Source organism: Dipodomys spectabilis, unplaced genomic scaffold (assembly GCF_019054845.1).
Source record: "Dipodomys spectabilis isolate Male_0828 unplaced genomic scaffold, ASM1905484v1 ptg000231l, whole genome shotgun sequence".
In the NCBI taxonomy this organism is placed as follows: Eukaryota; Metazoa; Chordata; class Mammalia; order Rodentia; family Heteromyidae; genus Dipodomys; species Dipodomys spectabilis.
In genome coordinates this window covers 7,778,463-7,791,898 of record NW_024870908.1, presented here as the reverse complement: position 1 = coordinate 7,791,898, position 13,436 = coordinate 7,778,463, and the positions used below count along the sequence as shown (strand labels likewise).

At 62.3% G+C, this 13,436-nt stretch overlaps 2 protein-coding genes across 4 annotated transcripts; both read left to right on the top strand.

The window, feature by feature from the left end:
* Nucleotides 1-3,901: 3,901 nt before the first annotated feature.
* Gfer (growth factor, augmenter of liver regeneration) lies at nucleotides 3,902-6,797 on the top strand. 3 transcript variants are annotated; one of them, XM_042698274.1, is made up of 3 exons: nucleotides 3,902-4,249; nucleotides 4,714-4,910; nucleotides 6,061-6,127. In XM_042698274.1, the coding sequence occupies exons 1-3, from the start codon at nucleotides 4,001-4,003 to the stop codon at nucleotides 6,125-6,127; spliced, it is 513 nt and encodes a 170-aa protein (XP_042554208.1). In that variant the 5' UTR covers nucleotides 3,902-4,000. The 3 variants fall into 3 exon arrangements, with proteins under 3 accessions (XP_042554208.1, XP_042554207.1, XP_042554206.1); XM_042698273.1 differs by having other exon boundaries at nucleotides 3,909-4,249; nucleotides 4,747-4,910; nucleotides 6,056-6,797; XM_042698272.1 differs by having other exon boundaries at nucleotides 3,911-4,249; nucleotides 6,056-6,797.
* A 1,800-nt stretch (nucleotides 6,798-8,597) lies between these two features.
* Nucleotides 8,598-12,519, top strand: Syngr3 (synaptogyrin 3). Its single transcript, XM_042698336.1, has 4 exons — nucleotides 8,598-8,696; nucleotides 10,431-10,668; nucleotides 10,919-11,061; nucleotides 11,139-12,519. Exons 1-4 carry the CDS (start codon nucleotides 8,598-8,600, stop codon nucleotides 11,346-11,348), a joined length of 690 nt encoding a protein of 229 aa, XP_042554270.1. The 3' UTR covers nucleotides 11,349-12,519.
* The last annotated feature ends 917 nt before the right edge of the window (nucleotides 12,520-13,436 follow it).

Below are 13,436 nucleotides of genomic sequence, written 5' to 3'. Positions count from 1 at the left end.
AGAGCTGAGGATTTTGGTTAGAAGCCAGTATGGGCAGGAAAAGTCCATGATCCTCTGCTTTCCAATTAACTACCAAAAAAAAAAAAAAGCCAGAAGTGGCCTGTGGCTCATGTGGTAGGGTGCTAGCCTCAAGCCAAAAAGCTTAGGGACAGCACCTAGACACTGAGTTCAAGCTCTGAGACAGGCACAAAACAAAGCAAATCCAAGTTTGTTAACCATTCCTTTCACACATTTATAAAAGTTTTAAACAGACTTTGGTTTTCTTGCTCTACCCTGGTGTGAGGGCGCTGGAGCATGTCTTCACGGCTCCAGACAAGCTCAAGCTCCTTTCCTTATCTCACAAGGAGTGAGCAGGGCCAGGCCAGCCAGGGGTCCAAACTGGGGAGCAGAGTGGGAATAAGCAGACCCCAGAAGGCACTGTCTGCCTCAAGTCCTGCCTCAGCAGCTACCTCCAGGAAGCCCACAGCCCTGGACTGTCCTTTGAAAACCCATCTTCCCACCACAGTTCTAAAGATAGGATTGTAGCTTCTTTTTTTTTTTTTTTTTTTTTTGGGGGGGGGTTCAGTCATAGGGCTTGAACCCAGGGCCTGAGCACTTTCCTGAGCTCTTTTGCTCAAGGCTAGCATTTTACCACTTGAGCCAAAGCTCCACTTTTGGTTTTCTGGTGGTTAATTGGAGATTAAGAGTCTGACAGATTTTCTTGCCAGGGGTTGGCTTCAAACCATGATCCTGAGATCTCAGCCTCCTGATTAGCTAGGATTACAGGTGTGAGCCACCAGCACCTGGTTTAGTATTGGAGCTTTTGAGATAGCTCACACCATCTTTATTTTGCCTATTTTACTTGAAAAAAATATATATATATATACATAAGCCGGGCACTGGTGGCTCATGACTGTCATCCCAGCTACTCAAGAGGCTGGGATCTGAGGACCACAGTTCAAAGCCAGCCCGGGCAGGAAACTGTGAGACTTTTAGCTTTAATAAACCACTCTAAAAACCATAAGTGACTCAAGGTAAATGCTTTACCTTGAGCTGAAGAGCTGAGGGAAAGCACCAAGGTCAAGAGTTCAAGCCCCACAATTGACCACACACACACACACACACACACACACACACATCTACCTTTATTTCATCTTCTCCAAAAACTCAGATCTCATTATTTGTGACTTGGTATTGAGTTCAAGGGACGGCCTTTGTGATATCAAATGTGGCACACAAAGTAAAGGACAAGGTCCTTGCCCTGAACCCCTGGACACTGGTAGAGCAGGAGGCGGCCCCGGGTCAAGCTCTGGGACAGCTCCGGCAGAGACCTCCATTCCTCCCCTTCCCCCCTCACTCCTGCTTCTGGAATGACTTAGGGAAAAGGACACAGGATCCCAGAAGATGTAAGGCCTGGGTCAAGCTTGGGTGAGACCTCGGTGGGCACCCCCAGACCCCTTGCTTCCACCCTTTGGGGTGGTCCCTGGGGGATGCTCTGGCTCTGTAAGGGCTTTTTGTGTGGTGGAAGTCAGGGATTGACTGTGAGTGGGGAATTAGGGGGACTTATTCTTGCCTGTTATCTTCCTCATTGGGTTACACAGTGACTGTTCGTTGGCCTGGGTTCGAGGGACAGCCCCCTTGTTTGTGTGATTTGTGTTTATGTGTCACATTTCTTATGGGTGTTGCTATGTCTCTTCTATCTGAAAAGCCCTGTAGGAGGGATATTGAGCAAGGGAGCCATCTATAGTTATAAGTCTATGACAAAGAAAGTAATAAAATTTTATTACAATACTGCTTTGCTTATGTATACTTTGAAGAATGAGGAAAGATGATCTTTAAGTAGAACTTGGAGTTATTACATCATTTTGCAGTTAGCGTCATTTTATCAGAAAGCAAGTAAATAAAATTCCCTTACTGGCATCTATACAGTTCAATAACAGAATCTAAGCAGGAAGAAACGAAGTTGACAGTACAAAGAAAATCTAAGTCTCCAGAGCACCAGAACCACCACCTTCCCCCCCCAAAAAAAGGTTAAGAAAATCTTATTACTTTTATTTATTTTTTTGGGTCCGGTCGTGGGGCCTGAACTCTGGGCCTGGGTGCTGTCCCTCAGCTCTTCAGCTCAAGGCTAGCCCTCTACCACTTGAGCCACAGCGCCACTTCCGGCTTTTTTCATTTTGCTTTATGTGGTACTGAGGAATCGAACCCAGGGCCTCAGGCATGCAAGGCAAGCGCTTTACCACTGAGCCATCTTCCCAGCCCAATCTTATTACTTTTGAGTATAGTTTAGCTTTTGGGCTGTGCCAGTGACACACACCAGTAATCCCAGCTACTTAGGAAAATGAGATTGAGGATTAAGTTTCTAAGTCAGCCCAGGGTAGGAAAGTCCACGACTCTTATTTCTACCAAAAAGCAAGAAATAGAGTTCAGGTGATAGAGTGCCAGTCTAGAGCAAAAAGGCTCAGGGACAGTCCCCAGGACTTGAGTTCAGGTACCAGTACTTGGCTCATACATACACACACAGGTGCACAAAAGATAGTCACATAGTCCTTTTGCATGGCAAAATTAATAACCTTTTGTCTTTTTTAATGTTTTTTTAGTTGTGGGGCTTGAACTCAGGGCCTGAGCACAGTCCCTCAAGCTCTTTCACTGAAGGCTAGCAAGTGCTCTTCCACTTTGAGCCACAGCTCCACTTCTGGTGTTCTGGGGGTTAACTGGAGTTCAGAGTCTCACCTTCCTTGTCCAGGTTGGCTTTGGACCACAATCCTCCAATCTCAGCCTCCTGAATAGCTAAGATTACAGGCAGGAGGCGCCTGAGCCAGCTTCCTACTGCTTTTACAATACTTCCCACCTCCCACCAGCTGACAGGTTGCGGGTGGGTCCTTCCACCCTTGACCTCTTCTTCACCGCCCCTGCAGTGCTACCCTGTCACCTTTGGCTTCGCTTTGGAGGTAGGTGCTCCCCGGCTGAACCCGCAGCCCACAGCCTCTGCCTGGCCTCACCGCCTCCCTCCGGCAGGCGCTCCAGGTCCCCTGCTTACAAGTGAACTTTCACCAGTGACTGTCTTGTCTTGGCTACTGCTTGGGTTGGTGAGCAGAGGAGGGCTGCCTTATTCCTTGTCGTGCGTGGAGCAGAGAGGCCACCGCAAACAGTTACGAATGAATGAGCCCATGCAAGTAGCTGAGGAAGGCCTGAGGCTGCAATCCGGCGGGGATGGGGACGGCGGGGACGGGGCCGGGCCTCCACCCAGGCCGGCGGGGACGGGGGACGGGGGACGGGGCCGGGGCCGGGCCTCCACGGAGGCCGGCGGGGACGCGGACGGGCCTCCCCCGAGGCCGGGCTCCGGGCGCTGCCAGGCCGCGCGTTGCCAGGGGTCGCCCCGGGCCGCACCGCGCCCGCCTGTGTGCGGTCACACCCAGCCCCGCACCGCCGCGGCGGGCGCCGGCCGGCCGTCCGCAGACGGGTGGGGACGGCGCCCAGCTGAGGACGCAGAGCCCGACGCGCGCACGCGGGACGGGACCGGACGGTCCGAGCGGAGATGGGGGCGACGCGGGATCCGTCTCGGGCCTCGCCGCAGCCTCAGTCCCAGGACGCGACGCGACCCCGGCGCGTCTTCCATAACACGCTGCTGTTCTACTGGAGGAAGCGCGAGCGCCCGCACGGCGTGCGCACTCCGGGCCCGGCGCGGGTCAGCAGGCTCCGGGAGGTGCGGGGGACGCGGAGGGCGCGGGGGGCCCGGGCCTCCGCCTCCGAGGCCGCCGCCGCGCGCTCCTCCCCGCCGCGCACGCGCGCCGCCAGCCCGCCCCGCGGCCCCGCCCACAGCCCGCCCCGCGGCCCCGCCCACAGCCCTCCTCGCGGCCCGAGCCCCGCCCCCGGCCCCGCCCCGCGCGCGAGCCCGGCTCCCCAGGGCGCCGCGGGCTCCGGCGGCCGCGCGCAGGCGGCGGCGCGCGCGCTGTCCTGGAGGCCGCTCTGGAGGCCGCTCTGGAGGCCGTCCTGGCCCGGCAGGCTGTGCGCGGGCAAGATGGCGGCGCCCGGCGAGCCTGCGCGCTCCTCCCGGGCCAGCCTCTTCTCCTTCCTGCCGGGAGGCTCGCGCTCCGAGGGGACGGACGACCTGGCGACCGACGCCCGGGGCCGCGGCGCCGGGCGCCGAGACGCCGTCGCCTCGGTCTCGGCGCTGGCCGCGGCGGCGCTGGGCGCGGAGGACGCGGCGCTGAGGCGGCCCTGCCGGGCCTGCGTGGACTTCAAGACGTGGATGCGATCGCAGCAGAAGGTGCAGACGCCCCGCACCCCCCGGCCCCCCGGGCCCCGGCCGCGCGTCGGCCTCCTCCGGGCCCGGGACCCCGCCGCCCGGACCGGGCCCGGGACCCCCCCGCCCGGACCGGGCCCGGGACCCCCCCGCCCGGACCGGGCCCGGGACCCCCCCGGCCCCGCCCCCCCCAACCCCCGGCCGGGCCCGAACTCTCGGCTTTGAGCCGCACTCGGCCCGGATTGGCAGCAAGACTTCCGTCCCCGGCCGGTCAGTGGGCTGTTGGCTGAGGCTGGAACGAAGGGGGAGCGTTTTCTTTCTTTCTGTGCCTTCCCCCCACCCCCGCCCCCGGCTATGTGGTGCTGGGAGTTGAACCTACGGCCTCGAGTAGAGCGGGCGCTCTGCCACTGGCCTTCCTCGAAGGGGGAGCTGTGTGTGGGCTTGTGTGTGGGGGAATGAACTGACCCTTGGTCGGCCTACTTCTGCAGCGGGACATCAAGTTTAGGGAGGATTGTCCACAGGATCGTGAGGAACTGGGTCGCCACAGCTGGGCTTTCCTTCACACGGTGGCCGCCTACTACCCTGACCTGCCTACCCCGGAACAGCAGCAAGACATGGCCCAGTTCATGCGTTTATTTTCCAAGTTTTACCCGTGTGAAGAGTGCGCTGAAGACATAAGGAGGAGGTAAGCGGTGCTGTGCCTCTGGGGGAACAGAGCCACACCCCAGACCTCAGAGGCCAGCCAGCCTGGAGGCTCCCAGGAAGGGCCTCCCCACCACTTCCTATGTTTAGTTAGCACTTAGGGGCTTCTGGAGGCCCCTTAGCTCTAGGACTCTACTTCTGCCTAGCTTCTGGAGTTGGAATGCTGGCTTTAAGAACTTGGGAATTTGGGGGCTGGGAAGGTGGCTCAGTGGTAGAGTGCTTGCCTTGCATGCCAGAGGCCCTGGGTTCAATTCCTCAGCACCACATAAGCAAAAAGAAAAAAGCCGGAAGTGGCACCGTGGCTCAAGTGGTAGAGCGCTCGCCTTGAGCTGAAGATCTGAGGGACAGTGCCCAGGCCCAGAGTTCAGGCCCCACGACTGGACCCCCCCCCCCCTCAAAAAAAAAAAAAAAAAAAAAAGAACTTGGGAATTTGAATTTAGAGGTGCCCTGGTTGGTTGAAGCCTGAGGCTGCTAGAATCAGGTCTTCTCCTAGGTCAAGCACTAGGGCCTCCGGTGCTAGCAAACAGTTAGCTGGTTGTGCCAGGCCCCACCCCTTTGTGGCCTGCCAGAGACTGGGGTGAGGCTGCCTGATTGTTACAAGGTTGTAAAGTTGCCTAGTGTCTGCTTTAATGTCTTGCCCTAGGCTGGCTCTTAGCTGGGTTTGCCAAGCTCCCCAACTGGGTATGTGAACTCTTGATGGAGTCCACCCACGCTGGAAACTACAGGGTCAGGCCTGTGCTTGGCATCCCTGTCCCTTGGAACATGAGGGCCCTACCAGGTGTAGCTCACTACAATGCCCCAGCTCGTCAACAAGCCTGAAGAGTCACCAACTTGCATTTGGGGGTGAGGAAGGGAGGTATATACTTATGTTAGAGCTTGAACTCAGCGTCTGGACACTCTGCCTGGTGAGCTTTTTTGCTGGCTTAGGGTTAGGGTTACCACTTGAGCCACAGTTCTACTTCTGGTTGTTTGATAGTTAATGGAAGAGTCTCACAGACTTTTCCTGCCCTGGCTGGCTTGGAACCATGATCCTCAGATTGCAGCTTCCTGAGCAGCTAAGATTACAGATGTGAGCTCTGGGCACCCGCTAACCACCACCTTCTTCCTTCCTGTGCTTCCCTCCTGCAGGATAGACAGGAACCAGCCCGATACCCGCACTCGGGCGTCCTTCTCCCAGTGGTTGTGCCGACTGCACAATGAGGTGAACCACAAGCTGGGCAAACCCACCTTCGACTGCTCGAAGGTGGATGAGCGATGGCGTGACGGCTGGAAGGACGGTTCCTGTGACTAAAAGATGGACAGCCAGAGCCTGGGGGGTGTGGGCGGATGCCAGACAGAGCCTTGTGGGTGGCCTGGCTGGAGAAGGGTGTGCGGGGAGCTGATTAAAGTGCATCTGAGCCAGAACCTGTCATCTCCGTGGGATGGACCCCTCCCCTCAGGTCGGAGAGTAGAAGTGGAGGTAGTCACTGTCGGTGCCTCTCCGTTGAGGCCTGGCGGGGCTGCAGATGAGGGACGCAGGAGCAGCCGCACCGCCCCTGCCATTCCGTCTGCAGTCTTTTGTCCACCCTGTGTTCTAAGCCAGAAGGCCGTGGGCCTGGCTGCAGCACCCGGCACCTGCCTTGTGTGGTCCACCTGTGCCTTCCCACCCACCGTCTGGGTGAGGAACCTGCAGAGCTGTGGCTCTGCTATCGCCACTTGAGGATTGAAGCCTAAGTGTGGGCTTTCCCTCGGGCAAAGGTCCGTCCACCTTGCTGCCTCCTCACTGCTTGGGACATGGCCTTCCGTAACTGTGCCAGTCCTGTTAGCAGGGGGTTCTGGGACGGCTTCCTCAGAGTCTTAAGACCAAAATTAAATGCTGGAGGTGATGGAGGGTCTGGTCTTTGTGTGCTTTGTGCTCAGGGGTGGGCCCGCTTTCGGCTCTGGACTCCTCTGGCTCCTCCTGTCTAAGGTTTGGCTCCACGGGAGCAGGAGAAGGTACCAAGGTGGGAGCAAGCCAGAGTGGCTCCAGAACGGCAAGGAGGCCCAGGGGCTGGGGGCAGAGGCCAGATAGCAGAGGACACTGAGCAGGGGGGGAGGGGAGGCCCAGGCAAAAAAAATAAATAAAAGCCCAGGGCTTCAACCAAGGAGTAGCAGGGTGAGGAGCTGGAGATGAATGATGCAGGAGGGAAAGTGGCTTTGAAGCTGGGGAAGCTCTCTAGGGTGGAGGAAGTAAAACCAGAGAATTCCCAGGGTGGAAAAGGAGTGGAAGACGGGCTGTGGCCAGGGAGCTGGCCGCAAGGACTTGCCGAAGGCAGTGTATCAAGTTCAGGGTGACCTGGACTCAGCTTTTATGTTCTCCCCGTCCCCAGGCTGTGTCCCAACCAGAGTAGCCAGGCTGCAGTGTGTGATCTGGAAGCCCCTGGCACTTTTGACTGCCTGGCATCTCAGGTAGAGAAGCCGCAGCACTACACCTGGTGGCCAGGTGACCAATGGAGACTAAAGCAGTTAGAGAGAAGTGGCTCCTCCCCGTTCAGGGTTCATCTGCCTCTCCCTTTCCCCCAATTAGTGTGTGAACTTGGCCTGTCTCGGTTGGTGGTTGGTAGGAGCTGTCACTTGACCCACACTCCCAGCCCTCCTTTGCTCTAGTCCTTTTGCCTAAAGCTAGCCTCCAATCAGGGCTCTTTCTTCCAACACTCCCCACCCTGTCTGGATTGGAGAAGCTCACCGTGAGCTTGGTTTACATTGTAATCTCTGACGCTTCCACTGAGGCTGGCCTGGTACCACCACGTTCCCCTGAGTGTGTAGGGTTATAGTTGTGGACCACCTACTCTGTCCAGCCCCCTCTGGCATTTCTTGGGACTTTTCTTCCTGTCTGCCGTGGAACTGGGAGGGATCCCACTAGACCCACGATCCCCTCAGCACACACAGCCCGACGGCGTTCCGGGCGTCCAGGCCAAGACCAGCGGACCCAGGGGGAGTTCTGCCTCCAGCTGGCATCCGAGAGGTGTTGGCACAGAGAAGGGAGTGAGCGTGGAGGGGGAGGAGTCCCAGGACCACATTCTGGGCTTCAGTTCACAAGGAGGGATCCAAAACCCGGGAGGGAAGAGTGCGGCATGCCTGCGACCCCAGCTGTCGGGCCGCCCTTGAGTTCAGGTGGGCCCCAGGGGCGGGGCGCGCAGGGCGCAGGCGCACAGGTGAGCGCCCGGGCCGGCTGCGTCAAGTGCGGGTGGAAGGCCAGGGGCGGGCGGACTGCGGCCGCCCGGCCCGGGGGCCGGGGGCGGGGGCGGGGGGCTTCCTGTCAAGGAGACTAGAACTCTCTGGAGAAGCTGGGGCCCAGCGGGGTCACGGGGAGACCCCGGAGCCTGACTCCAGCCCAGGCCTGCCTCAGTTCCCCCTGCTCGGGGGCGCGGCGCGGCGCGGCCCCGTTCGGCCTCCGGTGGGGCCCGGAGGACGCGGGCAGGTGAGGGCGGGCGGGGCCGGCGAGCGCCGGGGCGCAGGGACCCAGCGGGGGGCGCCTGCCGCCCCGCCCCGCCCCGCGCGCCCCCGCCCCGCCCCGCGCGCCCCCGCCGCGGCCCGCGCGCGCTACCGGGAGACGGCGGCGGCGGCGGCGGCGGCGGCGGCGGCACGGCAGCATCCCGCGGCCTCGGGCGGGGCCGGCCGGACCCACGGACCCGGAGCCTCGAGGGCCGCCATGGAGGGCGCCTCGTTCGGCGCGGGCCGCGCGGGGGTCGCCCTGGACCCCGTGAGCTTCGCGCGGCGCCCCCAGACCCTGCTGCGGGTCGCGTCCTGGGTGAGTGAGCGGCCCGGCCGCCCGGCCCCCCTCCGCGGCCCCCCTCCCCACCCGCCCGGCCCCGCCGCCCCCTCCTCACCCCCCTCCCCACCCGCCCGGCCCCGCCGCCCCCCTCCTCACCCCCCTCCCCGGCCCCGCCGCCTCGCCCCCCTCCTCACCCCCCTCCCCGGCCCCGCCGCCTCGCCCCCCTCCTCACCCCCCTCCCCACCCGCCCGGCCCCGCCGCCCCCCTCCTCACCCCCCTCCCCACCCGCCCGGCCCCGCCGCCCCCCTCCTCACCCCCCTCCCCACCCGCCCGGCCCCCTCCTCAGGTCCCCTCCGTCCCCTACCCGCCGGCCCCCTCCTCGCCCCCCTCGTCCCCTACCCGCCCCGGCCCCCTCCTCGCCCGCCCGGCCCCGCCGCCCCCATCCTCACCTTCCCCCGCCCGCCCGGCCCCCTCCTCACCCCCCTCCTCGTCCCCTACTCGCCCCGGCCCCCTCCTCACCCCCTCCTCACCCCCCTCCTCGCCCCCGGCCCCCTCCTCGTCCCCCCCCTGGCCCCTCCTCGCCCCCGTCCCCCGCCCCGTCCCCCTCCTGGTCCCCTCCTCGCCCCCTCCCCCAGCCCTCCCCCTCCGCCCAGGTCCAGTGACGTCACCCGGCGCGCCCCCGGCCTGCCCGCGCGGGAGGGCGGGGGCTCGGGGACCTTGAGAGGTCACCGCGGCGGCTCGCTCGGAGCCCACCCCCCGCCCTGCCCGCGGCGCCTCTGCTCTTCCGGTGGGGGCGGGGAGGGGGTCTCGAGGGGCCCGCTGTGAACGGAGGAGCAGGGCTCCCTACGGACGGGGTTGCCAGAAGGTTCTGCACCCCGTGAGGGCTTCCCGGAGGTGGCGTGGCGAGGAGGGGGCGGGCGCGCGGCGGCGGCCCCTCCGCCCCGCAGGCAGCGGGGTGCCCGCACCTCCACGCCGTCCTGGCAGAGGGCGGGGCCGGGCTGCGGGTGGGGCGGCCGCACCCAGGCCCCGCCCCGCCCCGCCCCGCCGCGTGGGGTGACCGGACCAGAACCTGGACCCGGGCCCCTCCGGGCCCCGCTTGTGCCCCGGGGCGCATGGCACGCCCCGACCTCTTCACCCCGAGCTGGGCGGGTCGGAGGAGAAATGATGCCGGGGAGCCGGGCCCGTGTCCCGGGGCGGGGGGAGCCCCGGGGAGCCGGGCCCGTGTCCCGGGCGGGGGGAGCCCCGGGGAGCCGGGCCCGTGTTCCGGGGCGGGGGGAGCTCCGGGGAGCCGGGCCCGTGTCCCGGGTGGGGGAGCTCCGGGGAGCCGGGCCCGTGTTCCGGGGCGGGGGGAGCTCCGGGGAGCGGGCCCGCGGCCCCGATCACCCTGGACGTGGAAGAGGGCCTGGCCGGCCGCTCGGGGCCGCCGCCCCTGGCCCGCGCCCGTCCCCAGCCCCGTCCTGACTGCGGAAGGCGGGTCACGCCGGTGCCGGCGGGGCTCGGGTCTGCACACCCCGCCGGGGCGCGCGGACACGCCCGGCCGGAGCCCTAATCGCCTCCATCACCGTCCGTGATTTTTATTTTTGGGCGCGGGATCCATGAGCAAAACCCCTGTGAACGCGGGGTTTTAGCACGGGCTTGGGGGGTGAGCCGCTCCCCATCTCCGGCTGTCAGTGAGGACGGAGCACGGGGCGGGGGTCTGGGGCGGTCCCGGCGACGCGGGCGAGGCGGGGTCTCCCTGGCCGCTGAGCACCGCCCGTCCCCGCCCCGCAGGTGTTCTCCATCGCCGTGTTTGGGCCCATAGTCAACGAGGGCTACGTGAACGCCGACAGCGGCCCGGAGCTCCGCTGTGTCTTCAACGGGAACGCGGGCGCCTGTCGGTTCGGCGTGGCGCTGGGCCTCGGGGCCTTCCTGGCCTGCGCCGCCTTCCTGCTGCTCGACGCCCGCTTCCAGCAGATCAGCAGCGTCCGCGACCGCCGCCGCGCGGTGCTGCTGGACCTGGGCTTCTCAGGTGGGCGGGGCCGCGCGGGCGGGGCCTGGGCCGACCCCACGTCCAATCAGAGTGCGCGCATGCCCGCGTCCCGCCGCCGCGCTCCCGCGGTCGGGGCGGAGGGGTGGGGCGCGGGCGCGGCGGGGCGCGGCGGGGACTCGGGGGGGGGGGGGGGGGCCGCCGCCCCTCCCCTCCGCCCGCCCCTCCCCTCCCCGCCCGGCCGCCGCCCGACCTCCGGCCGCCGCCTGACCTCCGGCCGCCATCCCCGCAGGGCTCTGGTCCTTCCTGTGGTTTGTGGGCTTCTGCTTCCTCACCAACCAGTGGCAGCGCACGGCTCCCGGGCCCGGCACCGCGCAGGCGGGGGACGCCGCGCGCGCCGCCATCGCCTTCAGCTTCTTCTCCATCCTCAGCTGGGTGAGTGTGGGCCCCGAGGGCGGCCTGCGGGCGGGAGATGCCCGACCGGCCGCCGCTGACCCCGGCTCCCTGCCCAGGTGGCGCTGACCGTGAAGGCCCTGCAGCGGTTCCGCCTGGGCACCGACATGTCGCTCTTCGCCACCGATCAGCTGGGCGCCGGGGCGGCCCAGGCCTACCCTGGCTACCCGGTGGGCAGCGGTGTGGAGGGCACCGAGACCTACCAGAGCCCACCCTTCACCGAGACCCTGGATACCAGCCCCAAAGGGTACCAGGTGCCTGCCTACTAGTGGTTGGCAGGCTGGGGCCAGGGCTGAACGGCCACCCCACCATCGCAGGCCTCAAGGCCTCTGTCCGGTCCTCCCTGCCAGCGTCAGGGACAGAGAAAGTGGCCATTGTGGGCTTCTGGGGCCTAAGACAGGGCAGCCTCCCCAAGGTGCCCGGGCCCTTCAAGTTCAGTCAGCCCCAGGCCTGAGGCCCTGACAGGACAGCTTGGCCTCCAGCGGACTGGCCCGGGAGAGGTCAGCTATCCTGGGACTCGCTTGTCCACTCACGAGCAGAAGTCCGGCCGCACCCCTGTGGCTGGGCGCAGGGGCTGCCTGGGACTAGAATGGGGACTAACCCCACCCAGCAATCGCTCCCTATCACGTGTCTGTGGGCCGTGGCTGTCCTTGATCCTGTCATGTGGTCCTTCCATTTCTTCTTAAAGGTTTGCCAGTCCATTTCTTCTTAAAGGTTTGCCAGAGCAGCTGGGCCTGTCAGTGTTGTGATTGTGGTCAAATCTCCAGGTCTCATCTCCTAGTGCTCTGCAAGCTGCCTCTCTCTCTCTCTCTCTCTCTCCCTCTCCCTCCTCTCTCTCTCTCTCTCTCTCTCCTCTCTCTCTTGCCCAGGTGTGGGTAGTTCTGACCAGGAAGGCACAGACAGGCCTGAGCACCAGCCCTTCAGTAAGACCTTGCCCAGGGGAGGAGGGGGGGGACACGTGAGTACTGGAAGCCAAGCCTCAGAGGCCTCTCACAGGAGAGGCCTAGGCCCATTCCAGCTATCCATGGTGCCCCTGGAGACCACCATTCCTACAAACTGCTTTATCTTTGCTTTGTGGACTAGTCCTTCCCTCCCTCCCTCCCCAGTACTGTTTTAAGGCCCAGCCCCTGGTGGGGGTCCTTGTAAGTAGTTGAATACTCATGCATTGCTTGAAGCTGGCTTTTCACATTAAGTCGAAAGCAAACACATTGCCATATTTCATTCTTGCAGACAAGATGCCTCCCTCTGGAGTTGCAGTGGAGTGACAGCCCTGTACATTGTAGCATAGGTCAATATGTGGATATTTAAGTGGACATGTTTACAATTTTTGTATGTGTAGATCACCCCTCCCTCTTCTGAAAAAAACAAATCTGTGATTGTTTCTCTGGTGTCCTGTTATGACTGCAGCTTCTTTACAATAAAGACTGTGTGTTGACCATATGTGGCCACTCTTAGAATCATTTCTGCCCTTCCCGTGCCTGGTGCCAAGGGCTCCTCCTCTTCCTCCTATTGCTTAGAATTCCCTAGTATAGATCTACACAGCAGTTTAGCGATTCACCCAGTGAAGGGAATCTGGGTTGCTTCCAGTTGGGGGAGATTACATATACAACTATTATGTCACTCAGAGAGGTTTTTGCTTGAATGAACATAAGTTTTATTTCTCTGGGATAAGTGCCCAAAAGCACAATTGCCGGGTTGTACAGTAAGTGCACATCTAGTTTAAAAGAAACGGCAAACTGTTTTCCAGAATGCTTAACTCCTTGAATAACTGATGTGCACTGTACAGAATGGCCTTTATTTAATGCAGTAGATCTCTCTTCCCGGACCCCAGGCACTGCCCACAGTGCTAGGGCTTTGTGTATCTTGCCAGAGACACCTGTGTGTATATCAAGCAGAACTTTTGAGCAAACTCCCTTTCCTTAATGTTAACATTCAGTGTTTTTTTGTTTTTGCTGCTTTTTGGTCCTGAGGCCTGAACTTTAGGCTTGGGCACTGTTTCTCAGCTCTTCAGCTCAAGGCTAGCACTCTACCACTTGAGCCATAGCGCCACTCCCGGCTTTTTTCTTTTTCCTTATGTGGTGCTGAGGAATCGAACCCAGGGCCTCAGGCATGCAAGGCAAGCACTCTACCACTGAGCCACATTCCCAGCCCTGAAATGGGTATTTCTTGAAGTTAGATTTGAGTGCTCAGTCAAGCATGGCCATGTCTGTTCCTGGAACACTGGGCAATGCCAGGCCACCAACAGGGGTCCTGGGACCTGGGACCTGAGACCTGAGGCTGATGGCCCCTTCCTGAGAGCAGACCCCACCCACCTAGCTTCCCGGCAAGCTGCCTGCTGGCAAACCCATGCTGCCGCA